Raw genomic sequence first — 27,294 nt, forward strand, 5'->3', positions numbered from 1 at the left:
AACAGGGCTCTGTGGTTTCCATATCCAAAAAGTCTAAACCGGCAGCCTATCAAAGAGAGGAAGACACCTTTCACAATCCCCAAGAGGGCTTAACAAAGGATAAATCATTATTATCAAAAATACTCCAAAGTATGTACTTTGGTGTGATTTTACATATTGATTGTCCATGAAAAGTGATCGGTATGTTGGCATATGTTTTGAAAATTGAATAAAAAAATAATCTAAGCCCTGAAGCTCAAAGCAGGATGATCTTAACAGAGTGTATGTGTGCTTTCAGAGTACATTCTGGATATTTGCAGCTGATATTGATAAGAGGCACATTCATCGTTTTTTCTTTGTGTGTCCATCACAGAATAATGGTGTTAAAACCCCCTATTTGCCTTATCTCTCAGTGCAGTGCAGGGCCGGGCACCGGGCCTTTACAAATTACAGTTGCTCCGCCGATCTAAATGGCACTTTTCTAATGCCTTCAAGAACATTTAGTACAAATAAGCGACCTAGACAATGTCACTCTAGAATAATAAGAGCGTTTCGGGCATAAAAAGGCGGATGAATAAACGCTTAATTTGCTATACTGCTATACATGTGCTTTAAGCATTTCTCGGTTTGTGAAGTATCGTAGGATCACTATCAACAGAAGCGCTGCAAGGCAAGTAACTTGTTTTTGGTCAGTCTACTTTCCCATTGTAACACTTAATTTAACCACAAGAAGGCGATAGCATGCAATTTGCCAGAACCTATTGAAAGGGATTCCTTCCCTCATACAATATTTATTGTAACCATTCGCTTTTAAAACACAGGAAAATATCAAACAGCAAATTAATTTGGTACTCCTTACACATTTCGTTGGACCCCCTTTGCCTTTACACCTGCCTTAGTTCTTTGTGTCAGAGCATCAACAAGTCTTTTTTAGTGCCTTCTCTCCAGCAATATCACAAAGATGCAAATATATAACAGCATTTTCATTTAGAAAGTTACTTGCTGCTCAACTGATTTCTAGATCATACATAAAAACACTTCTCAGTGGGATAAAACTAAAAGGAATGAGAGGAAAATACACTCACAAAAGAAGCAGCCTTGTGCATGGTTGCTAAATATTTGCTCGTCATTTATTTCTGCAATATATGTATTCATATATTCATTTACAACATCTATAAAACACCCTTTGCATAAATTATGCCACTTGAAAAATAAAATGCAGATTTTTGCAGCCAGGTTCCAGTTGCCCAGACATTGGTTGTGAAATAAATACTGAGGAGATCCATACAGAGGTACAGGTTTAGTGCATCTTAAGATTCAGTCTTTCATTATGTGGGGAGAAGAGACACTTAACGCTTCAGTCCTCGTTTAAGCAATGATAACTCTGGATAGTCTCTTGAATGGATGAAGGGATACTGCACGATATGACTTTATATAATGGTGCTTGTAATTAGTGTTATTGGTAATAAGGCTCTATCAAGGCCTTATGAGATGCTTTTAGGTATTAAGTCAATTATAGGGTTAATTGGGAGATAACATCTTCAGAAATTTAGGAACCAAAATTTAAAGTTATACTTTAAACAATATTGCTCACTTTTTCATCTGTCCTCAGTTTTTCTCATTGGTGGTGTTCAATTAATATCATGCTGTTAATAATGTTGCCCTAATAAGACTTGTGACTTAATAAGCAGTGATCTAGATACATGTCTGTGGAGGTGCTCAGTCATCCAGGTCATGATGAAATCTTGTCAAAATCTTGTTGTGGCAACTGACTTTGAATTTCTTGATTTCAAGTTGTTTCATCAGATGACAAATTCAAAAGTTAAGAAATTCAAGTTCAGTTGCCAAGAACTGTAACAGCTTTAAATGTGAAATATAGATAGTGTATATTTGAATATTGATAAGAGCATAGATTTAAAGAATGATAATGAATGGCCAAGTATACATTAAAATAAATCAGATGATATCACTGAATGCTGTTTTCGAGATGATTATAAGTTGATTTTCTTTTGACAATAACACATCTACACTCAAGCATCTCATATGCCTTATTTGGATCATTATTACCAAAATGTGTGTTATACCCACCTTAAAATAAAGTGCTACCACATGTTCAATGATATTTCTGAGTGTAAGACTGAATGCAGGATTAAAGCTTTGCCCTTTTTGGGATGTGTTACATGAAGGACTCCCCAGTATCCATCCATCTATAGCAATCATCAGGGGAAAAAAAATCATCATGCAACACCTTGAATATCTAAGCAAGCTAACAGTTAGTATCATTGTTAGTTTATGGTATGTATAGTTGTTCTTCATACAATTTCAAAAATAAAATTACCCAGGCAACACATTAACTGTCTAAACATAACGATAAGTCATCCTCAGCACATCTGCTTACTTCTTTACCTTAATTTATTCATCAAATAATTTCATTTCATTTTTAACCCCCCACCTCCTAATCTTTGTATTTCTATTTATTTGTCTAAACTGTTACGCTATAAACATTTGTATTTAAAAATGTTTTTTCTTTGATATTGTAGCTTAGTTAATTACAGTAAAGGCCTTTTTATCCTTTAGTTATCTATAGATATCCAAAAATATTTCCCTTAGGTCTTTTAAAAATGACTGAGAAAACAGTGTGTCCGTGTGCTACGGACATTTTCATTCTGTGCTTGACATTTCCATCTTCTGTTAGCATTTATACTGCTCTAGTCATCATCATTTGGCAAAGCCATTATCTACTGTTGTATCAATATTGTTGTTGCTCATTACCTTGGGGTGGTTCAATGTGAGGGAAATTTTCTTGTGCATATATATATTCATCTGGTAAATACAGCTGAAAACTTGTAAGCATGGAGTAATATATATACACAATGTATATAAACCTGACTTTGATACAAATAACACGACATAAAAAGTGAGCACCTCAGTATTTATCCAAAATGTGATTTGCCATGAGTGGATTGACAGACAGTCACCTTGAAAATCAGAAAGTAATTATCTAAATGAAATAAGAAAGGAACTAAAATGTTCCCCTAGGCTAGTTGACTTATTTATTATGAATATCTACCAGGGATAATGTGATCCATATCATCTTTAAAAGAAGGCTTTCTGCACACTGCAATAATCTGTTTCATCAATCATTTTTAGTAATTTTTTAAAGCTGTAAAGTAACAATGTGAAGCAATAAGAGATGAGTAGAGTGGTGAGGATGACTTAACTGCTGGAATTTTCTTTAGTCACATTTAATCATCTAGAACTTAGAACTGACCAAACCTGATATGCGCTGATGACTTGTGAGCTGCTCCAACACGTCACACAGTGACGAGATCTTGGGGTCTGCAACTGACAATAGAAAACTGACAAAACAAAATAAAATTGCCTTTTTTTTGCAATTAACTAGTTGGCTGGTCTAAAAAAAAGTGGAAAAAAAAGTGAATCAGTGTTTTTAAATGTTCACAATATATATATATATACTTTCATGTCAAAAGGAAATGTAAAGAAATCAGAAAGTAGTAGTTGAAATTCAGCTCCCTGTAATATACCAGTTAATTGACCATTGAAATAGTTGATTTCCTTAAAAACTGAACTCTACTAATCTTACTGTTTATCACTAGCTAATACTCAAACTTCAATTTTACAAAGTAAGAGGTTTGTCTAACTTTACATTCCATCATAAATCTGATGAAAGGGAATGAGACTTTGGATTTGTGATCACTCGGCACAAATAAAATCAGTGGTGACACACATCTACTATCACGACTTAATACCAAATACTGAAAGGACAAAGCAACACAAAGTGCAACACAGAAGGAGCGTTACCAAAGGAAGGTGCACGTTCATAAACGTATACAGTAGGTAGATTCTAAAGCTTCAGTGCAATACAGACAACATCTCAAAAAGCACTTTCGTATTGTTTCTGTGTGACAAGGCATCCTTTGCGATCTGACACAGAGACATGTCACATTTAGACATAAAGACATGTCATGACAAGTCCGAGCATGTAAACAAAGACAGAAGAACATTCACTTCAGTTCCTAAAGTCAGAGACAAAGGAATAAAAAAAAAGACTCCGGTCTCAAGATCATCTAAGAGCACAGCAGGCAAAACAGTTACAAGTAGATCATGGGGGAAACAAAGTGATAGACAGTGACAACATGAGACAGGCCACTGTGGACATACGGTGGCCTGAGACACATACAAACTCCCAAGACTGTCCCATGGCTGCAGGCTTTAGATATTCATGTACTTACACAAATGGTAAAAACAAGTAAAAAATAAATAACACTGACATTGATGTGTGTGTGTGTGTGTGTGTGTGTGTGTGTGTGTGTGGGAGGTATGCTACAGAAATAAAGCAAACATCCAGCAAATGCTTCAGTGTTAGAACTAACTTTTCCATCTTTATGGATAATTTATCTTTGTATTGTATTATTTTTGTAGTTTTGCATCTACTTTTGTACAGCGACATCACACACACCAAATGAATTGCTAGGATACAGAATTCTTGTTGAGCTGAGCGTAAGGCAACCAGACAAGCCTTTGTGTGATTAGATTAACCTGTTTATTCTGAGGTCAATACAACAAATCTTGTATCCAAAAATACTGAAGGTTCTACAATTTTGGAAATTTGTCTTGAGCTATTTCCTCAAAAATTTTACTCCTTGCCTTTTCCTCTTAAACAATACAAAAGTGACATTGGTGCAGTCTTCTTTGGAGCTAATAACTTCTAATATTCCTCACAGACATGCCCTGACCAGCTTTGTACATCGGAAAACAAGGTGAGTGATGCTTACATTATAAAATAGCTTTTTCTATTTAGGCAGACAAATTGTATCCCTCAGTCAAATCTTTTTTTCTAAAACGAGTGTGAGTGAAAAACTTATTGTCTACTCTTCTACTAAGAAACTGTGCATCCTACTGTATACATGTCAAAAAACAGACATTTCAAAAGTCAGAACTCTGTGTGGTTGGAGATCACCAAGGTCTTGTGTTTTTTTTTTGTCAGTGAAACTTAAAAGTTAAAAAAGGTTAAAGGTTAAATAATGGAATGGTGAAAATACAAATCTTGTATTTTCAAATTCATGTATGATTGTCTGATTGGTTCAACGGTTTACTCTCAAGACTTCTGCTGTGGGGTCACTGGACTTTGATGACAAAACTACAAAAATAGGACACATATGGTAATGAAAAGAAATTATCCTTTGGCAAAACTTCACTTCATGGCCTCATGAGGAAACGTTACCTTTGTAAAGGAAGCCTGTTACGATACATGATGCTTTTATAACATAGAATTACTTGGACTGAGGACTGTGGGTTCATATGGGAGACTTTCAGCTTCATTTAAGTGCACAAGCTGGCAAATACCACAATAACTTTAGTTATTTTAAGTTTGAATCTGTTTTTCGAACCATGAAGTGAATGAAATGTCAATGTGTGCTTTGTTTATCCAAACATTGGCTTGCAATTCAGATAGGTGTTCTACTATATCTGTACAGTCCATCTGAAGCGTCCTGTCGGTGACCCCTGCTTTGTAAAAGACCAGAGCTCAAGGGGCAGTCCGAGTGGGCAGACTGTCAGACATTGCCCCGTTAAAATCACTTTCCAAAAGAGATCCAACTTGAGGAACAGCGGTACATTTGTGCTTAGAGATCGGCATGGAATGGACGGCCCTTTGCAACAGCATTGAAGTAAAACTTCATCCATCTCCAACTCTGAAGAGAATCTTTAAAAACCTGGACATATCAAGGTTAAACCATCAATACAGAAGCCAACAAATGTGGGGTAGAATTCATAAGGGTGGAAACCCCCCCACAAGTATGTAGTCATGAAAACACAAATCCCGTCCATTTTGGGATGTGCGTATAAAACCACATCCACGTGATGAATAACCCCTTGACGTAGTCCTCAAATGGCTTAATCAGCAGTCATGAGTAGCTTCAGCTTGTACATAAAGATGGAGCAGCCTCTTCTAAAAAAAAGGCAGATCATCCCAGTAATGGCTTGGGTTTCAGTTGGCTTCAAGTCCATAAATATTAACAAGGAAACAGAAGCAATGCAATCAGCAAAACAGATCTTAGGTCAAGTTCTGACAAAACTACTACATCTCTGGCTTGGAATGAAATTCTGAAGACAGAATGCTTTTCCAAGGTGGTACTGAGGCAATCTTGTACTTTTTCAGGCCCGAATCAAATTGAGGACAGAGGCTAAGTGTGATGAGGTGGTGAAAATCTGCTGGGTACCCCAGAAAGCAGGTCTCACTGAGGCAGTGGGACAATGACATCCACATAGTTGATGGGGAAGAAGCCGGACTCGCCGTTGATCATGCCCTCATACCAGTTCTCATCAATCTGGTTAGTGAGGATGATGATGTCACCTTCCTTGAAGCCCAATTCGCCATCATTCTCAGGCTCAAAGTCATACAGGGCACGACAGCATGGCTGATCCAACACTTCTGACTCTGTTTGCAAAATACAGAACATTGTTCGCAGTGATTAGTCTTTCCTTACTTACTAACTTTATGTTCGAGTAGTGTAAAAGGGCAGGGTTCTTTTAATCAGAACATTTTCAGCAAAAGTTTGGCTGTTTTGACAGAAAATATTCCTGTCTTCTTACTACCAGTTTCCTCTTATGAGATGATTTACCATGTATAACTACTGACAGTTGCTGTCAGTAGTCTTAGTGTCTATGTTTAAGTCTTCATTAAAAGAAAACTGAGGTCTATTTGGTTGTGATCAGGTTACAGACCAAACCATTGAAGAAAATGTTTTTTTTTTACCTTGAGGACATTGTGTTTGTTTAGAAATTCACAGTGAAGCTGTTTTAAGCAAATCTGACCATACAGTCCAGCCTGTTACTGGAGAATTAAAGCTACTGCTTTGTGAAGTATCACTTCATAGTAAAACATCAGTAACCCTCATGGACCACTGGCAGCCACACACACTTCCTCTAGGAAATGTAGGCGGGGTTTTCTATTGGTGTATTAATTTAAAAATAACCCCCCTGCCAGGGCTAACTATTGCTATTCATAGACATACATATGTGTGTGCGCACATGCACATATACTTTAAAAAGGTGAACACTTGTATAGGTACGTATACACAAAAGCATGTGTTTCTACTCAACTGTCAAAGAAATTTCTTCCAAATACTAAGAGTAAATTTTGTGTCAGATAGAATGCCCCCAGATGTACATGCAGAGTCATATTGTTCTACTCACGGTGATAATTGCCATTGGTAGTGGGGCTTTCAGGCCATGACAATGGAACAGAGGTAATGTGTTCGGCTGGGTGAGACGTGAAGACAAATGAGGATGGCAATGAGCACGAAACAAGACATCAGACAAATGCATTTGCGATTCACATGTCAATAACATGAGCGGGACATATACAGTTCATTTCACATATATTGGTACTGGCAAGGTGGAAAGAAATTAAAGACGATCGTAAGAGATTTTTCAATCTTGGTATGACTCTTTAACCAGAAATTGAGAAATTGCAGGTCAAGTACCGAATCTGAAGTCTCTCTCATTAAGAAGTTAATATTAAACTCAATCAAAGGTCAATCTTATCTGCCTAGCTTTCTCTAAATCTGCTTTATCCAATCGGATCATTTAAAACCTCACAAAGTGTCAGTTTGAAGAATAAAGGTTTGGTAGATATTAAGTGAATTTTAGGTGACTCAATCCATCAAAACAATTAAATACTTTAACTGCGCGATGCAAGCAATTTGAATGTAAAAATTCACATTCACGAGTAAAAACGTAGGTTAACAATTACAACATATTTGGTCTTTTTTTAAAAGGAAATAAAGCCGTGTTTATCTGTGTATTGGTTGAGAAGGTCTAATTCTTGCATAAATGAGGAATTCTTGTGTGGCACCATTTACCATTTCAGACGTGAGTACTTATTCACATTTTCTTCTAACTATATGTTACGTAGTACCTTTAAAATTTCTTTTTTAGATAAAAGAGATAAAAAAGAAGATCACAAAGTTGAAGTTGTATACTAACAGTTCATGGAAGTTTGGTTAACATGCTTTGCAAAGACATTTGTGGAAAGTAGTTATACACACAAACACACAAGCACACGCACACACAAACAAACTTACTTTTTCCACTCATTGTATGACTGATCTGGATATCTGTAAAGAGCGAGACAAAACAATAGATGGAGCAGCAAAGTGATAAAATTAATGGAAAAGTTGTGAGCAGTGGTACCTGTGGATTTGAGGGAGGAGCTGTAGGAAAGGCCATTGTGCTGAATGTTGTCAAGGGCCTCCATGCTGCTCCTGATGGACTTTGGTTTGAACTCCCTCTTGGGCCGGCTGCTAGCCGCTGATATCCTAAAAGAGTAAAGCCAAAGATGAGCAAAAACAAATCCAAATCTTAGGTCTTTGATCTTAGGCAAACGCTGTTTTCTTCATTCAAACACAGGATGCTTAAAAATAAAAATATGACCAACAGCAAACAAATAATTATAAGGGGAAACTGACTTCAATCAAATCCACAGAAGATAAAATAAAAACATAAATCTTCAACTATCAAGTGAAAATACTCAACTACTTTTACTTGTACATTTTGTTGATAATGCATATGTACCTCAGTAAAAAGTAATTTAGATTATATAGATAGATTTGAGTATTTTTGGATGATGTTTTCTTTTTTTCTTTTAGCTTAATCAATCTGTTCCAGTTCTTTATATATGTTGATTAATGAACAATATGCTGCTGGCTGTCCCACTAGCTTGGGAGGTCTCAGTATTAAAACTAGACTAAGGTGGGAACTGGGACAAGTTGACACTCCTACAGAGAACCAACAAGTCAGTGGTGTCCCCTTCCTCACCTCTCCTGCAACTTCCCACTGAGCTCCTCCAGGATATCACAGGACTGCCGATGGTACTCCAAGGCTGCCTCGATCAGTGCTGACAGCTGAGTCACCTGCTCCACCTGGTGGAATAGTTGAATAGTTTTTTGTGTTTAATGAGTTTCGTTGTGTTTTTTTCGAGTTGATATTTCCTGTCTCGTACATCATTTTCCAGGAAATTGAACATGCTTCGCTCAGCAAGGTCTTTGCTCTCTTCAAACTTCTCTACTGCCTGGCGGATCTCCTCGTCTGGGATTCTGCCCTGACGCTTCTTCTTGTAGTCAAAGTCTAACCGACGACCTTCAAGCTTCTTCAGGTGGTGCTAGAGTGACAAACAGATAAATAGTTTTCTTTGTTTAGTTTTATTTTTGATGACACACACACTCTGCAGCACCTGGTAGGTATACTATATTTTCATTTTTTCAGAAACTTTATTGTATGACTGTAACTCAATAACTTAAAATAAAATATTGACTGATAAATGTGAGGGCATAATGTAAGAAACATTTCTGTCATAACATGTGTTTGGTTTAGATGACAGTCATTCAGAAATCAAACATAAAACATAATACAAGGACATTGTCAATGAGCCCATGAAGTATAGGTCTCTTACGAAAGAACCCTCTAAGTGTGTAATCCAAACCAATCCTAATTTGAAAATAATGATGGTTGCTATAACATACTGTGATCTCCTTCAGATCCTTGTCCTGGAGATTCTGCAGAGGGTCAATGAAGTTTTGCTTCACACCTATGTCCAGGGAATCTTTTACATCTGCCATCTGCCTCATGGCTTCCCCAATATCCACCAGAGCACAACCTGGAGAAGGCGCAACCATACAACATTAGATGTACATCTGACAGTTGTCTTTCCACATTTTTACAAAACTGAGAACTCCCATCCAAAAAGGAGGGGTATAAATATTTCACTTTCACTGTCATCACTTAAACCCAGTTTATATTTGTCATATTTCAAATCAGTCATTTTTAAAAGGGTGGAATCAGAGGGTTGAGACAGAGAAGCAAAACAAAGGCAGTATTTGTGGGATACATACTCTTCAAAGGCATCACACGCTCGCACGCAATATCGCAGTATTCCAAAAAACTATCTCCTTTTAGTATTACCACTGGGGCCTTCCTAAAGAGAGGTCTAAGCAAGTATTCAATTGATCTCATTTAAACAAAGCAATCGAAACGATTCTACACGTGACACAAAGTGAACAATATTTCTCGCAATCAGGATTTTTTAAATTTATTTTCGACCAGGTTTACTAGCAAAATAATATTAAAAACATGTTATAATACCATTAACCTATTAACAGTACCAAACCTATTAGCAGTACCTTTTGCTCGCTCTAAGCAATCTCAGGCAAAACTGTTCTCAGTTCTACTACCTCAGTGGTGAACAAACTCCCAGAAGCAACAAGACAAGCATCATCTCTCTCAACCTTCAAGAAACAGGTAAAAACTGTTCTCTTTCAGGACTTTTTACTGCGCTGATGCCCCAGATCAGGTTGGCAGCAAGTTAGGCTATGCAGTGTGTGTGTACGTTTGTGTCTGTCCAAAAAAAAAAAAAACCTCACCAACCCAAGCTTACTGTTCTGTATATTTCCTGTGCATCGTGTATTTGCAAGTGTATTTGCAGTCCCTATGTCCTCTATTGTAAGTCGCTTTGGATAAAAGCGTCTGCCAAATGCAATGTAATGTAATGTAATTAAATTAATTAAATAATTTTTATTACCATTAAAAACAAATATTGTTCTTTTAGTCCCACATTTAAGGCGGTAAAAGATAAAACATGTTGGTTTATACTGAGGACTATAAATTCACTACCAGCTGGGAGAACAATAATGAATTTAAATTTCTAGAGACAATACCAAAATTAGAGAGTAAAACAGTTCAAAGATTTGTATGTCAACCGTTTTTTCAGCAAAATTTGAAATTGCTATTATCATGCTACTTTTATTACATAACCATGTTCAGTAGCTGATGACAACAATCTACATGACACATAATTTTAACCCCTTAAAGACATTAAATTGATGTAACATATAAAGTGCATATGTTCAAATTTTTGCATCAAAGTTGAAAAGTTCAATTAAATTCATGATAAAATCAAACAGTGGAAGCGAAGACCAATCAGATACCAACTTTAGTTTGTTGACATTATCTAAGTTAAATGGGTTTGTGTGAGATGTATTAACACCAATATCAAAACAACCATTCACTCATACAGTATATTTGTATCCAAACACTATTTGTGTCCAACTGGGGATATAGATAAAACAAACTAATCATACAGGTGTTAAATAATGATCTCGAAAATATTTTTTAGACTCATTTATATAACATAACACTAACACAAGGACCAATAATGTTGGTTTATTAATTGTAAGGTCGCATTGTACTCTAAAGGCAGTCGACAGGGATTACTGTACAAGTCAACTTTTAGCCAAAGTTGTGAACATTGGTGATGTGTTTAATCTGACGTTAAGGCGGACGGGAGAAGTAGAGAATCGTTTGCCTGTCGATCATTTCCGTTTAGGACACTTAAGACAGCAATATAATTGGAATTATAATGCTGCTTATGATGCTGTTTTGAGCTAGCCGTTTCCTGATTGATCTCAAAATTCTGAAGGCTCTGGCAGTACTTTTCGCTATTGAGAAGCTGGCCGTCATGGTTGAGGGAATGCGCAGGGCTGCCAACACTCAGACTCAAATGATAGGCGAACACTGTCGTAGACAGAATGAACGTTTTTCAAGTATGGATGCCAACTTGGAGAAGTTGATGGCTCAGCTCAACGGAAATTGGCCACCTAATTCGGACAATTGGATCAACGCCACTGGGAGAACCAGAAAGACTTAAGGCAGATGGAAAATTACAGTGTTGACCTGAACCCAAAACATTTGTCTTCATTGTCTCCCTGGCGCCAGCCTTGGACGGCTGGTATCTCTCCACTTTCCTGGATGTTATGAAGACAAGATGCTCCCCCCGCAACCCCCGACACCATCCATTTCCATCTGCGAACTTTGTGTATCAGAACTCTCCGAGGTCGTCGTCAACAGACATTAAGTAGAGAGTAGAGTTCCTGAGTCGAAAGAAAGTCCACAGCCTTGCACACGCACCTGCACACGCACGCACGCACGCACGCACGCACGCACGCACGCACGCACGCACGCACGCACGCACGCACGCACGCACGCACGCACACACACACACACACACACACACACACACACACACACACACACACACCTGCTCTACATTGCAGTGCAGTATGCGGTGGTCGAGGCTATACTCCATGCATGGCTGTGCACGCGCCCCCACCCCATGTGTCTATGCTGCGACAGCTTCCCTCCCCAACATCCTATTCCCCTTTACGTGCTGCTGTTCTAATGTTTTTTTTTGTAATGTCTTAATATGTTGCTTATGTGCTGAGGTGTTTTTCCAAATCCCACACTGTGCCACTCTACAGGAGCCTAGTTTGGGAGTAGCTTTTTTCCTTTTTCTTCTCCTTTATTCTCTTTTCTTTTAAGATGGCGCTGGAAGATGGCAGCCTGTGGCAGTAGCTCACCTGCTGCTGTAACACATAGAAATTTCCTCTTGATGATCAATAAAGTATAATTCATTTATTAATGGACTATTACAGACTCAGAGACAGTTTCTTTCCCAAAGCTTTCACTATAATCATCCGTCACAAAAAAATCCCCACATAACTCACCACACCACACACACCTCTGGACTCCTTTTCCCAACATTATTAAAGTGCAATAACTCAGTGTATTATTTATCTATTTTTTTATTTATATCTACATACCTTCTCCAAATGCAATATACTTCAAGTGCAATCTGGCTACCTCAGCTTGCCTATAAGAGCTTTTTTTTCTTTTTTCACAAAGCACATTTTATTTGATCTCTACTCCCTCATTATTTATTATATTACTTGTTTTTTAATGCCAAGAGGAGTAGCATACCAATCTTATTCCAATTTCATTGTGTTGTGCAATGACAATAAAGGCTATTCTAATTCTTCTGATTCTATGAGGCACATGATGAAATGCTGTCAACGAGTTTGCGTTGCTCTTCTAATACATGGTGGAAAACAATGTCGCAACACACTGATAACAGTCATTGAATATACCAGACAGGCCCAACAAGGTTAATCATTAAGTAGTGTTTGTCAGATTCAGTGAGTGCTCGTACCAAAGACTGAGTCCTCTCCTAGTTCATGGCCATAGCGCAGCATGCAGTCTCCAAGCAAGCCTTCTGTCTGGGGGTAACCTGTGGTCTTCACTTGCCCTCGGATCTTGGACATTGTGTTAAGCATGTTCAGTTTGGCTCTCGAGGCTACAGGAAGAACAGTGAACAGTGTAAATGTAGTATTCACAGCGTGAATACAGTGTAAAATAATAACATTGTTAAAGATTAATTTTTAAGACATTGGTGATATAGATAATTAAAAAAAATTATGATAAAAAAATTAAAAAAAATAATAATCACAAAGAGAGATTATTTTACCTGGATTAGGCTGCAGGTATTCTGTGGTTTTGGACAAAAGGTCAAACACTGACTTATTGGTCACCTCAATTTTCTGGGAAAATAAAAAAGAATAATTTCAAAAAAAAGAAAAAGAGAGAGGCATTTCTTTCAGATATTTACCCCACACATTTAGCTAATACTTGAATTCAATGAGCGACGTGTTTTATATATATATATATATATATATATATATATATATATATATATATACATACACACACACACACACACACACATATATATACACATATATACATATATATATATATATATATATTTTTTTTTTTTTTTTTTTTTTTTAATTAATTTTTTTTTTTTTAACAAAAACATCCATGAACTTATCCATGATCAGCTTCCAAACAAAACAAACTAAAACATATTTCATAGGACATGGAATCAATTTCAACAACTAGTCTAACATTACATAAACATAAGATCAAGGAACTCACTCTTTCCATCTCCATGAAGTCTTCATCCAACTTGGTTCCCTCTGCTCCACTGATCTTCTCACTGAGCAGCTACACAGACAGGAGTTAGGGAATGTTAGTATCCTGAGAGCAGGGAGAGCGGCAAACTTTGCATTAACACTCTAGCCGTAATGGTCTGATTAGTTTAGTGAGGGTCTTCAAGTTGTGATCAAAAGATCTGTGGGTTTTGTTTCTACAGGATAAAGGATTTTATATCAAATGATAAAGCCATTACATTTTGGGAAGGTTCCAATTTCTGTGCCTAAAAATATTGATCATAACTCCTGAACAAATACTTGTAGGTTAACTTAGAGCATTAAAAAAAAAACAGTTTCAAATCTATTGATGTACTTCTCACTACCCAATCATACTGTGTATTATTTCCAATTGACCTGACATTGCTGTACATTTTATTATTCTTCAACCATAAGGCAAAATAAGCTGTTTCACCAAAGTCTAAGGAAGTCTGACTTACACTTTGCACAGAATTTTTCGGCTACTGGTTCAGTTCAGTTGAACACTACCTACATAGCATCAAACAAACTAAGCAAAAACTTTGGAAAAATAATAGGCTTTTGTCCTATAATATGAACTCAAAACAATTTCCAACACCAAAGCCTCAAATGAATAATCGGGAAAACTGGAAAAAAACAGAAGGAAAATGTGCCAACACACTGTGGACGCATCATGCTTCCTGCATAATACATTATGATTCAACCACTAGTGACATTAATTGTCCGATATGCTGAAGGATCAAACAAAATCTTTTTTTTGGCAGACAATCAAGGTGAAACTAACAATGCCAGCAGCAGGCATATGACTACAAGAAGGTCTGCCACTCTGCTACTCCTTCTCCACCACACATGACATTACATCTGAAGAGAATTAAAAAATAAAATAAAATAACTAAGGACCTCAAATGCAGGGTCAAATGTAGTGGGGAAAGTACAGATATGATTTGGTTCAGTGCAACTTTCTATGTTTAACTGTAAGTCAAAATCCTGCATCAAAGTCATCTGCTCTTACAAGGCAAGTTAGTCATGGTTACAGGGTATGTCTTACAGTTCCAGAGAACACTTTGGATTAATATTGACACAATATATTTTTTATTGACATAACTGCTAAGGTTTTAGATCATTTAATCACTTAAACTACGGGTTAGTCTTATCTAAAAGACTTCTGTGACTCCTTTGAAAACTAAATCTTAGAATTTTCCCCCCATATCTTCCCAGTTTTTATATACGATGGAATACAGTGAAATTGGAGATTCAGGTGAAATTATGACAATCTGTGACAAAGCCATATCTAAAAGCACTATAACTCATGAGCTTGTGTAGTTGCAAAAAAACTGTGTCAAATGGAGAAAAATGTCTTGACACAATTCCCCAGAGGATTTAATAGGATTACTATTTTGTTTTAACAAAAGGAGGACTAATGAGGTCAGTTGGGAGGCAACATTATGATTCAGCAATGGTGAGACGTAAATATGTGTATTAACCCAAGCACAATTGTGAGGTCAGAAGACGTTTCACCGATCTAATTATTACATTTCAAATGTTTCCAATGTGTTGACATGAATGGAATTTAGTACTAACTAGATATAATCAAAATTGGTATTTCAGAAAGTTTAAGAAAATGAAATCAATTTTGAGTAGCAGAATTGTTTGTCCCTTACTAACACATTTAGTCACTTGTATGCTTCTGTTTGACTTTCTTAAAGGCTTTGTGCTTGTTACTCCATTTTGTAAAACAGTAGAATCACTTTCCAATCTGACTTTCTGTAAGTTTCTGTGTCTTATGTATGAGAGACTTTTCCTACCATTTCTTGTTGACATAGAAATCATCAGATAGTGAGCTCAAGGATCAGAACATCGGTAATTGCAGCATGTGTACTTTGACCTTTTCCTTTATAAGTCTACACAGCTAATTTGGATAGAATTCTATCTGAAAAATTAGACAAATTTTAAATTCTTGTACCTCTCACCAGGAAGGCAATGTACCTCCTGCTTGCATTGTCAAGAGCGTGAACATAAGTATGCAAAATCCAACAATAAATTAAAGATTAAAAGAATAAAAGTTATACAACAGTGTCTCCACACACTTCCAATAGTGTTAATCCTGGGTATTTTCATTACACTGGAATGTGTTACAAATAAAATAGAGAGAACACAATACATTCAGAATGCATCTTCAATTCATGCTACAGGAAAAAGTCCACCATGTAAGTTTGTATGTAAGTTCTTGGAAGACTGTCTAGAGTCTAGACAGTGTATTAGCTCACCCTTAAGAGTCTAAGCTAGTCTTTTCCTTGCAGGGGTGTCTGATTATACGACTAATTACTGAAACTCCTCTCTGACTAGAAAATCTCAAGAGAAACTAATTTTACTAACTGTGGCTCAACAAAACCTGGTACCAAAACATAGCCAAAATAACACTGGTGTATTCCAGTGTATAAGAATGCACATTTGTGTGTTTCCCTACAAATGGAACTTGCAGCATCAAGTAGGTCAGACAGTAAAATTAGCAGATGGTAACTGAAGTGAAAAGCCAATCTGGCCATCAGAGTCTTATTAGAGCAGCAGAGGAGGATCTGCATTTAAGAATAAGGGGGATGTGCAGAATTGCTGCACCTATAGAGGGATAAAGTTGATGAGCCATACAATGAAGTTATGGGAAAGAGTAGTGAAAACTAGACTGAGAGTGAAGTCTGCATTTGTGAGCAGCAGTATGGCTTCATGCCTAGAAAGAGTACTTCAGATGCAGTATGAGTAAAATGTAGTATTTATAACACAACAGCTGGTGTTATCGGTGAGACAGGTAGGAGAGTACTTGATGTGTCATCTGGAATGAGGAAGTGCAGGAGTATATACAGAGAAAGCAGTTAGCAAAGAAGAAGTGGGACACCGAGAGACGACTGAGAGAACAGACAGGAGTACAGGGAGATACAACGTAAGGTTAAGATAGAGGTAGCAAAGGCAAAACAAAGGGCGTGTGATGACCTGTATGCTCGGTTGGACAGTAAGGAGGGAGACAATGATATATACAGGTTTGTTAAACAGAGAAATAAAGATGGAAAGATGTACAATAGGTCCGGGTGATTAAGGATAGAAAGGGAAAGCATTGATAGATGCTAGAAGAGTAATGGGAAGATGGCAAGAATACTTTGAAGAGCTGATGAATGTGGAAAATGAAACAGAGGCAAGGGTAGATGAGGTGACTATTGTAGACCACAAACTAGCAGAGATTAGTAAAAGTGAGTTAGGAAGGCATTGAAGAGGATGAAGAGTGGAAAGGCAGTTGGTCCTGATGATATACCTGTGGAAGTGTCTAGGAGAGGCAGCGGTAGAATATCTAACTAGATTATTCAACTGGATCTCAGAGAGTGAGAAGGGACCAGAGGGACAAGCACTTGCTGCAGCAACAGCAGCAGCAGCAACAGCAGGTGGCACCTGGGACACTGCTGATGCCAGCTAAGTGACATAAGGGTTGCAATTATCCTGAACAGTGAGCTGAAAGTGAACCAGTGAGTGTGAAAGTAAAACCCTGCAATCACCAGAGGGCTTAGATCTAAGGGTCCCACCATGTGTCTTGCTATGATCACCACAGGATGTTGACTTTCTCTATTAACACATCAAAGAAAACATCAGCTATGAACATGTGTTGCATCATTCTGTGAGCAGGTGTTCTTGTACTGATCACAGCTCATTACAGAACCCCCCCCTTCCTCCTCAAACACACACTCTTATTGCGTTAGCACAGATACACACACAATTCCAAATGTAACAAACTCAAGGTTGAGCAGAGAGTGAAAATATCAGGGCATACGTTCTTAACTATAAAAAGACAAATTGACTTTTCTGAGCCAGCAACTATTCCTTCAATTATTTGTATTCTTAACCAGCCAACATGTTTGCTAATAATGACTCCATCTATCGTCTGCTACTTACCCTGCACTCAGGATTCGGACGGATGCTGGCGCCTTACTGAGTGAGGGACGGGGTACACCCTCCAGTTAATCACAGGGCCAGATATACAGTACAGACAATCATTCACTTCTATAGGAGCAATTTTTCCCAATTTTCTTCCGATTAACTTACTGCATGTTTTTGAACTGTGGGAGGAAACCAGAGAACCCTGAGGAAACCCACGCAGACATGGGGAGAACATGCAAACTCCACACAAAAAGATCCCCTTGTCAGATCAAACCAGGGTCCTTTGTGCTTTGAGGCCAAAGCACTAACCACTGCACCACCATGCCATGGAGAGACACCAATATTTCTGAATTAAATTAAATCCTTAAATTATGATTTTGCATTGCTGTCCTTGATGCACTAGTCAGTGAAATGTTGCAATATTAAGTCTGGCAGTGAGGAGGATATGAGGGGAAATTGTCTGAAACAAGTTTATGAGACATTCCAGGTTAGTTGGACTGTTTGCTGCAGGGCCCCGAATATGAGGAGTCTAGAAGGTCAGAGCTAGATTAAAAACAAAAGTGTGATACTCTTTCAATTAGGGTTTTGTGACTCACAAATATTGTTTTTCTGTGACAATACCGATCTTTTAAGGAGGTGAATCTCACATGCACAGCAAATCTGTTGTTCCACCTCATTGTGTGCTCACAGAACCAGTGTGTTTCTGTGTTTGTGCACACAACAGCACAAAATACAAGTATTGTACAAATATTGTTATAGTAAATAGGAGAAAAAAAAATCAGCAGTTACAAATAGTCACTCAAAATCACAATTTCTCTTAAATTTAAGACCTATTTTTACTAACTTAGCTGGTACAACAGTCTGTCTTTTGATTCTTCATATCTATTTGCATTTTGGAAGTGCACTGAATTCAGTGTTTATTTGTGGGTGACACTGTATCAGGGATCTATCACTATTCCTTTCTTTTATTTGTACTCATTGTTTCAGGATTGTTTTGGGGTTTGAAACAAACCAGGAAACAGCAGGGCCGGGTCAGTGATACAATAAACATAGCTTGAACCTGCTGAAGGACGACAACCACCAAGAAACACATCTGATATTGTTTTGTTGGGTTGGTCCTTGTTAAAGTGGGTAAAGACATAGTAATCAACACTGTGTGGAACACACATCAGACCTTCATACCAAGGCTGCAATGAATTCCATTGTTGTTGAGTGAAAGGAAGATGTTAGTAGGGAGGAAGTGGCATGCAGGGAGAATATGTTACTATGAAACTTAAGAGTAGAATAGAACAGAATAGAACTTTATTAATCCAGAAGGAAATTCTTTTGCTAGATGGCTACAATATTACATCCATTCACTTAAAACATGATATTTTTTTTGCTGTCAGGTTTCCTTCTTGCAGAAAGGGAAGGAGTTATAAAATTTGATGGCCACATTAATTCCGACAGGCTGATGCGCTTTTGTGAACAAACCTCTAAACACACACCACTGCTGTGTTTCACAGCTACACGAATCATTATTTCCTATTATTACGAACAAGAGAACATTGCAGGATGTTAACTAAGGTTTGTTGAAAAACCCAAAAAACACATTAGTGATCTTTTTTCTTTAACTCTGGGACTCAGTCTGTTTTCCTAACCCTAACCCTGTAATGAGAAGGAACATGTGCATTTCCCTTATTGATGGCTGACAAGCTCCCGCCTCAAATCATGGAATCACAATTACGAACCATCCATCTTCTGACGCTTATCCTGCACTCAGGGTCGCAGGGGGAGGCTGGAGCCTATCCTAGCTGAGAGAGGCGGGGTACACCCTGGACTAGTTGCCAGTCAATCGCAGGGCATTGACTCATATATAGACAGACAACCATTCACTCACTCATTCAATTTTCCCATTTTTTTTCCAATTAACCTGCAGCATGTTTTTGGAATGCGTGTGGAAACCGGAGAACCTGGAGGAAATGCATACAGACGCAGGGAGGACATGCAAACTCCACACAGAAAGGTCCCCTTGTCGCAATTGTTCCAATGCGTTTCTGTGCCATACTCACAATTACAAGTCTGTAACAGAAGAAGACACTGTTGTCACACCTGATAATAACCTGAACATAACCTGTAAGAGCAATGGTAGAGTAGCAGGCTTTCGACCAGTGCTATTTTGCGAAAAACCGAATTCTAACTGAGGAGGAACGAGAGAGAATGCTCACACTGCTCAGCCTGAATACAGATTTTTCATTATCTATATATATATATATAAAAAAAAAAACACTTCTATGTTCACTATAAGGTTGATGAAATAGTCCATAATAATAATTTAAAAAAATCAATCAAATCAATATATTAATGATCCAGCTGAATCCAACTCTTGTCCAAATACTGGCTGAGACAATAAACCTCCTTTCTGTGTTGTTCCCCTCACAGCTTGACTGACAATGCCACACATCCGACCACCAGTAAGGCTTGACATCGCAACCATTATCTGTTGTGCCCCCTTCACAGCTTTACAAATCCAGTTTCAGGACCCTCGGCAAAACTTAATCTAACATAAACCCATTTGATAAGAACATCCATGACACCTCCCAGGGCAAAAATATTAAAAGAATGTCATGAAATCATGTCCAGCATGTTTGGTTGAAAAAAAGAAAACAGCTCTCAGAAGATGTAAAACAAGCCTTGCTTGGTTTGAAACACTGAAGGCCAGTTAAATATTGGTGTGTATTAAATTTAGGATACTTCAAAAACAAATGTATTGTTCTAACATTAAGTATTTAGAATTCTGCATACAAAGACAGAAAGCAATCCCTTTAAATTAATATTGATCAGCACCATGCAGTGAGGAGTGAAACTGATTAATAGTTTCTCCTATATATATATCTTATGTCCCTATTGAGGTGGAAGGAAGTCATTTGGAAGAGCCATTTAATATGGTGAGAACCTGTTGAAATGTTAATTGGATGAAAGGCTGCCGTCCAGACTGCCAAGCAACTGAGCCTCTCTCCTTCTGCCACAAAGTCATGAAAGATGGATGGATTTTCGTCTCCCAGGATGCAGCTTTGATGGTATCAAGTGGAATTCTGTCCATAAGATGTGGTTAAATGATACAAGACAGCTTTCCTTCAATCACCCTCTTGTCTGTACCCTCGAAACAAAGAAGACATTTACCCCTGGGGGAACAAAAACAATGAAACCATCTTATTCGATAATTATGTATAATTATTGAGTCCAATATCTATGCAGATTTGCACTGCCTTATAATAATTTTATGGGTTGTCTCAAGAAAATGTGATCTTGAAGACATTATATGTTCCTCAAAAACCTCTATGCACTTTTAGGTTTTATCAGGGATCATACATGTGCAGGTGACTTTTGAATCAAATGAGATTTGAATACAGTAAACCCTCGCTATAGCACTGTTCACCTTTTGCAGCTTCACTGTTTTGCAGATTTCTTCAGTGCAGTTGTTTTAAAGCTTTTTTTTTTTTTACACTACAGTATGTTGTGTTCTGCATCCTAACTGGCTAAAGGACGGTAGACCAGTGTCAACAATCTCCGCGCCTTATCTCTATACAGCTTGCCAAATTTACGTTTGCAAATTTTCTCCATGACAAATCTCACAATGTCAACTAAACGTTCTATACCGGCAAAGACACCTGGCGATGTGCCCAAAAGTAAGAGGAAGATGTTAACTATCACAGAAAAAGTTAAACTTCTGGACATTCTGAATGAAGGTAGAAGCTATGCGGCTGTAGGTCGCCATTTTGGAATAAATGAATCTTCGGCTCGCTTAATAAAGGAGGAGGAAACTAACATAGGATGCAAAAGGATTGTGACTGTCCGCAACAAGACCATTGTAAGGATGGAGTCTGCTTTAGCTTTGTGGATCAATGACTGCAGGACCAAAAAGAGCATTATGCTGGATACCTACATTATCCGCACAAACGCAAAAAAACTTAATGAAACCTTTGCTGACAGCAATGATATTCATGACAGCAAAGAGGTGGAGGATCTGGGGCCATCGACGAGTGCTGTTCACGCAGTATCACGCCCGTTTACTGCCAGCAAGGGCTGACTACTGAAGCTGACTATTTCGCGGATTTCGCCTATTGCGGATTATTTTTAGAACGTAACCCCGGAAATAAACAAGAGTTTATTTTGAGGGCCTGCCAATTTATTAATACTTCTATGCATTTTGCATGTATTTTCACATACCTGAAACCTATAATTCCATCATTTGGATTTTACAAATAACATGCCAGCAGGACAATACTGAACTGAAGCAGCAATGCAAGAGCCTCTGGAGCCAATGAAGAACTGAATAGTAATGTAGATGCCCTGCTCAGCATTTTACTAACTATGCTTAATCCTGTAACTGGCATAGTCAAAGCAAGAAATGCCTAGCTGACAGTCAATGAGCAACCTTTGGCTTTAGAATGACCTTAGTCATGTTTTCTGTCTTTCTTTGAAGAGTGTGGAAGAGATTGTTAATGAAGGGTGTTCCAGGAAGGTACCTTGTTTTCATTTTTTTTGTTTCCTTTTTTTTTTTTTTCATTTTGTCATTTTTTGTCACTGTTGGTCACTGTCCACAAAATAGTCATAACAAAGAGGGAACATATTCATTGTCTTTTGTCTTAATGTAAACAGTAAATTTGTTAACTTTGAAAGACACTGCAAAAAGATTTCACCAAGCCAACATTTCAAGTTACTTCCTGTCTCTTGGAGCATATTGCAAGACATACGAAGAAGTCAGACTAAACATGCAGCGTTTCTACTGGAGACACAGTGTCATCATTGCCCATTCTGTCAACGATGCAGATCTAGATTAAAAGAACTGTTTAACATATTTTGAATGCCAACAAAAACATATTTGTTGGATCCCAATACAATCTAGAACTACTTCTGGTAAAAAAGGCATACTGATAATACTGTTAATTCCAACTTATTAGGTAAAGACGTTGACTAAGTTTCCCGAACATATTCTTTTTAGTCTGTTGAAGGTAAGATGTTACACAATGAAGAGTTAAGTAGTGATTCAAATCACAAGAGTATTTTCAAATATAGCTGCTTAATTTCGGCCCAGGCAAATTAAGCAGAAATGTCACGGCAATCCCAGCTTTTTCTGCTTATCAAGCGCAGGTTTTTTTCCTTTTCTTTTTGCCATGATGCACCAAAAAAGGGCAGAATAATTGATAAGAAAAACATAGTTTAAATTCCACGCCTAAGAAAATGTGTTTAGATAGACCATGGACTGACACAAAGTTCCATAAACTCATTATCAGAGACTGTAAAAAACATATCTAACGATGTGTTTTAGCAAAAAAACACCTAACTACATGTTTTAGCAAATTTTATGTCGCTTTTCCTACTAAACTGGAAAAGATTCAGATGTGGCTAAGATAAACAGGATTTCATTGTTTCTCTCTTCCCTGTTAAGCTGTGTAAGCGTCATATAGTTGTTAATGACCCCATTTCCACTTCAGGAAGCAGGTGAAATACCAAACAATATTTTTGACAAAGATGACCGTTCTAAAAACTGATCTTTTGTTTGCGTATCAGCCGGGGGGATGGGTGGTGGTAGGCTGTTTGATTGTTGCTTTCAGATTTCCATGGCAGGAAACCAGTCCATGTGACTTCATGAGCTGTTGCTTTAAACTCTGAATTGTCGAAACTCAACAAAACTAAGATCATGCTGGTATTGTGGGGGAAAAAATATTATATAATTTTTTTTTTAAATATTGAATTAAAATGAGAAATAAGAATAAGTTATTAATGTATACAGCAGGATGATAAATGCGTATAGTTAATCCATTAGATTATATAGAGAGAGTTACTACTCTAGATCTAGAGTTCAGGAGGCTTAAACAGGATGTGGCATGCTGACATTTGTCAAATAGACAAGGGAGTCGTTTGATGAAAATCATTTTCACCTCAACAAGCAGCAGAGCGGAGCAAGAAATCTCTTCATCAGGGGACTAGTTTAAGACAATCACTACCAATAACAATGACGCTCATATTACACAATCACACTTGATAACAATACCAACTGATTTTGAAATTGGGATGAATCGCAGATACTACAAGGATAATGACAGATTATCATTTAAATCTCAATCAAGCGCACACTACAAGATTTAAAAGATCTGAAGATATTGAGTAAGCCCCAAAGAACACCATAAAGACATGCTTAACAGTGAACTCACATAGAACTTCCAAAGAAGCTGCTATAAACTAAAATGTAACACAAACAATGGATACATAACCTTGTTTTGAAAAAAATAAAAGCAGGATACTAAATAAGTCTGGATAAAAAGATAGGAGAAAAGAGGAATAGGAGAAAGGAGTCCTACACAGATCATCTGGTTTAGTGACAAGTGGAGATAAGATTGCCATCATTAGCAAGAGTCTTACTCATCTACATCACCATGATTTTTTTTCCCAAAGTAACACTCTTTGAGTAATATACATATACACACACAAACGACTACACACATGCACACACGCACAGTTTAATTTACTGCAAATACAAATACAAATTAATAGCAAACACCAATTAGACTTTATGCATTGCTCAGTTGTAATATGTGGGTCAAATATTTGCAACTTTCTTGTGATAATAGAAACAATAGAAGAAAAAAAAATGTTTGTTGACATTTTTCTGTCATACAACTGTGTACATGCAATCTGGCACATATCTGACCCCAGCCAATAGCATGCATGGGAATGTGCCTAGCGTCCCAGGAGGCCCGACATAACAACACAAATTCCTTCAATTACTAGAAAGCCACTCCACTACCTAAGCAATACTCCTCTCTAAAAAGAGCACATATTTAGTCTGTATCAGGTACATAAAGGTGCTTAGTTCCGAATGTACTCCAGTCTGCTGTGTGCAAGAAAAGTGGTGCAGCAGTTGGTGAATGCAACATGAATGCAAGCACAGCTGCTGCTTACCTCAATTAATGCCACAGATGCTCTCTCCCACACACTTTCGGAAGCTTGATTTAGGGGACTCAAAGGCATGGTTGACGCAAGTGCCCAATAAGATTGTGGGCATTTACACTGTGTGGGCTTGAACAACAAAAAACACTCTTGCCACTGTATTGAATGTCTTCATGTAATCCAAATAGGAGGAAGAAACACAATAGATTGTTGGATTTGGAGCTCATAAATTGTCAAACATTACAATTTGATAAAGTATGGACTTCAAGTTACGAATTAGTCAAGAAACAGCAAGTGCAAAGTAGCAAGTGCAGCTGTGGGATGGAATTACTTACCACTTCTGGTTGCATTACATATGAGATTGGTATCCTCTGGCCACAAAACATGAACTATGTATTTAATTAAATGTGTGTGTGTGTTTTTTTTTATCTACTTCATATCTACTTATATCTGCTTCATAGAAATAAAAGTTTTACCCTCCTCTTCGCTTGCTTTTGATAATCACTGTGCTCATGCTTATATTTTAAAAATCTAAAGTGCCTCTTTTTCCTTTGTTTCCATTGCCATCTATTTTAAGAAAGAATATGTGGCTTGCCATCTTCGTATGTTGTCAATGTGACTACAGGGCATTCTTTCTCCGGCCAATGGTCTTGTTACTGGAAAGTTGTATTTAACATCACATCATCCAAGACCTGATACAGATTGGGCTGACTATTAGGTCGTCCTAAATTGTAGCACATTTTGAAGAGGTAGTGATTTCAAGTTTTGGATGACAGATTCAGATCAAGCTAAACTGTGGGCTTCAAAGTAGGGTGTGTGGGCTAGACCTCGGCGTGATGTATACCTCTGCTGCATGTTTGTGCTGAGCAGAAACTACAGCTAATTCATTAAATGGCAGCAGGACATTCATATAGTTGTTTTGAGATTATCCATGCACCTGTAATGCTGGAGCTAGCAAACGTAAGACATCAAAACAATCAAGAGCTCAGGCCGGAGACCGAGATAATGTGGAAATATTTCAGCAGTGTGATACGATGAGTCAGACCAGAAACCAATATGCTATTGCATGACATTTTGCATCGTCACAATGGCTATGAAGGAGGTTCTGGTTAAGCTAAATAATTTGCAGCATGGGATATCAATCTATAATTCTATATTATTTTTTTATTTAATTCAGTGCTATGAACCTACCTAGTTGTGTGTGAAAGCAGACACTTAGCACGTACAACAACCCCCTGAGGAAATCATGCGGACTCACACCCTATATTTATTTGTCAATTGATTCATCCATTTTCATTATTAGAAGAATATCCCATTCTGGAAAAGACTCCAACTGACAATAATCGGGTGGACCTGTTTCCTGTAGTTTTCTAGGTGTAACTGCAGAAGACACTGCTGTTCAGGAGCGGCATGGATAACAACAAGCAGTGTTTCTTTAATAAATGTTGCTTCTCATTCCAAAAAAAAAAAAACGGTACAGGTTAAAAAAAGGAATAAGTCAAGAAAGAAAATAAAAAAAAATGTACATTTTGCCATTTTACGCTCTGTATCGCTCTTTTAAGGTAGACCATTTATATATTCACATTCATGTAGAGCCATAAACTGTGCTGATACGTTAATGACTTATTGTAATAGTTTCTTGGCTAATGCCAGAATTAGCATTTCATTTTGGACCCCGGCAAAAGGCTGAGAAGCTTTCAACGGGTTTCGTCTGACGAAACGAAAACGACCGTTACAAAGGTCGCTTCAAACACAAATGCGGGGTCTGAACGGGCAGCACAAGCCTATGAAATAAACCCAAAGATTTAAAGTGGTCAAAGACGCTTTAGTTTTCTAAATCCATCGACGCCTGGGCCAGTTTTTGCTAACGACGAATATGTTTCGCATCCAAACAATCGCTGTTGCGATGGGGCAATAAAAAGGCGTCTGCGTACCTGGCTGGCTTTGTGGAACTGCTTCTTCAGCCCTGCCACGGACATGATTGACACCCGTGGAAACGCTTCACCTCTGGGAAAAAAATAATCCACAAACACTGAATAAAAACAGAGGCAAATCTAGGACAGAGATGGGGCAAGTCCAGTGCACAACACTGCACCCATCAGTCACCGATGTTCGAGGTTGCTGCACGATCTCAGCCGAGTCAAGCTAGTGTAGCACAGCACAGGAAATAGTTCCTATTGAAGACCAACGTATCATAATACCAATTTCCAGCCCACAGACTATTCTTTCCTTTCGACGATTTAAAGTAAAATTATGTGAAAGCCTTTAATAAGTTTAGTCGGCTCTTTTACTGCTGATATTTGTAATGATATATATGATATATGTAATTTTGATGTCGTTTTCATCGACATACAGTTAATTAGCTGTGGCGGTTGTGGTGCTGCTTTTATTTTGAAAGAAAGACATGAAAATAGGTTTAGCGTTAGCTAACTTGATTGTCTCAAGGGTCTGTGTTTGCTTCCTGAAATTGCAGAGACGTCGCCAATTCTCGAACACGATTGGCTGACTGCAAGTCGCCCAGAGGAAATTGCAGCGGGGAGAAAATATTGGTCGACAATATATACATGGTGTCTGAACATTTTAA

General features: G+C 37.7%; 1 protein-coding gene across 2 annotated transcripts; it reads right to left on the bottom strand.

Moving 5' to 3' along the window:
- Positions 1-5,915: 5,915 nt before the first annotated feature.
- On the bottom strand, positions 5,916-26,821 carry sh3gl3a (SH3-domain GRB2-like 3a). Of its 2 annotated transcripts, XM_086143812.1 has the most exons (11): positions 26,645-26,821; positions 13,828-13,896; positions 13,358-13,430; positions 13,043-13,186; positions 9,525-9,658; positions 9,005-9,163; positions 8,821-8,924; positions 8,197-8,321; positions 8,088-8,120; positions 7,198-7,263; positions 5,916-6,439 (listed from the first exon to the last, which is right to left on the bottom strand). In XM_086143812.1, exons 1-11 carry the CDS (start codon positions 26,687-26,689, stop codon positions 6,237-6,239), a joined length of 1,155 nt encoding a protein of 384 aa, XP_085999938.1. In that variant the 5' UTR covers positions 26,690-26,821; the 3' UTR covers positions 5,916-6,236. The 2 variants fall into 2 exon arrangements, with proteins under 2 accessions (XP_085999938.1, XP_085999939.1); XM_086143813.1 differs by lacking the exon at positions 7,198-7,263 and having other exon boundaries at positions 6,115-6,439.
- Between the last annotated feature and the right edge of the window lie 473 nt (positions 26,822-27,294).

The sequence above is a fragment of the Fistularia commersonii genome, chromosome 3, assembly GCF_037954325.1.
Source record: "Fistularia commersonii isolate RoL2024-O1a breed Wild chromosome 3, RoL_Fcom_v1.0, whole genome shotgun sequence".
Classification (NCBI taxonomy): domain Eukaryota; kingdom Metazoa; phylum Chordata; class Actinopteri; order Syngnathiformes; family Fistulariidae; genus Fistularia; species Fistularia commersonii.

Excerpts from the sequence above, each read along its gene's own strand:
- sh3gl3a (XM_086143812.1), bottom strand. The coding sequence starts at position 26,689 with ATGTCCGTGGCAGGGCTGAAGAAGCAGTTCCACAAAGCCAGCCAG. Across the intron at positions 9,659-13,042 it reads AGGAGAGGACTCAGTCTTTG|GTTGTGCTCTGGTGGATATT; the intron begins GTACGAGCACTC and ends CGCCTTCTCCAG. Across the intron at positions 7,264-8,087 it reads TCATACAATGAGTGGAAAAA|CCGAACACATTACCTCTGTT; the intron begins GTAAGTTTGTTT and ends CGTCTCACCCAG.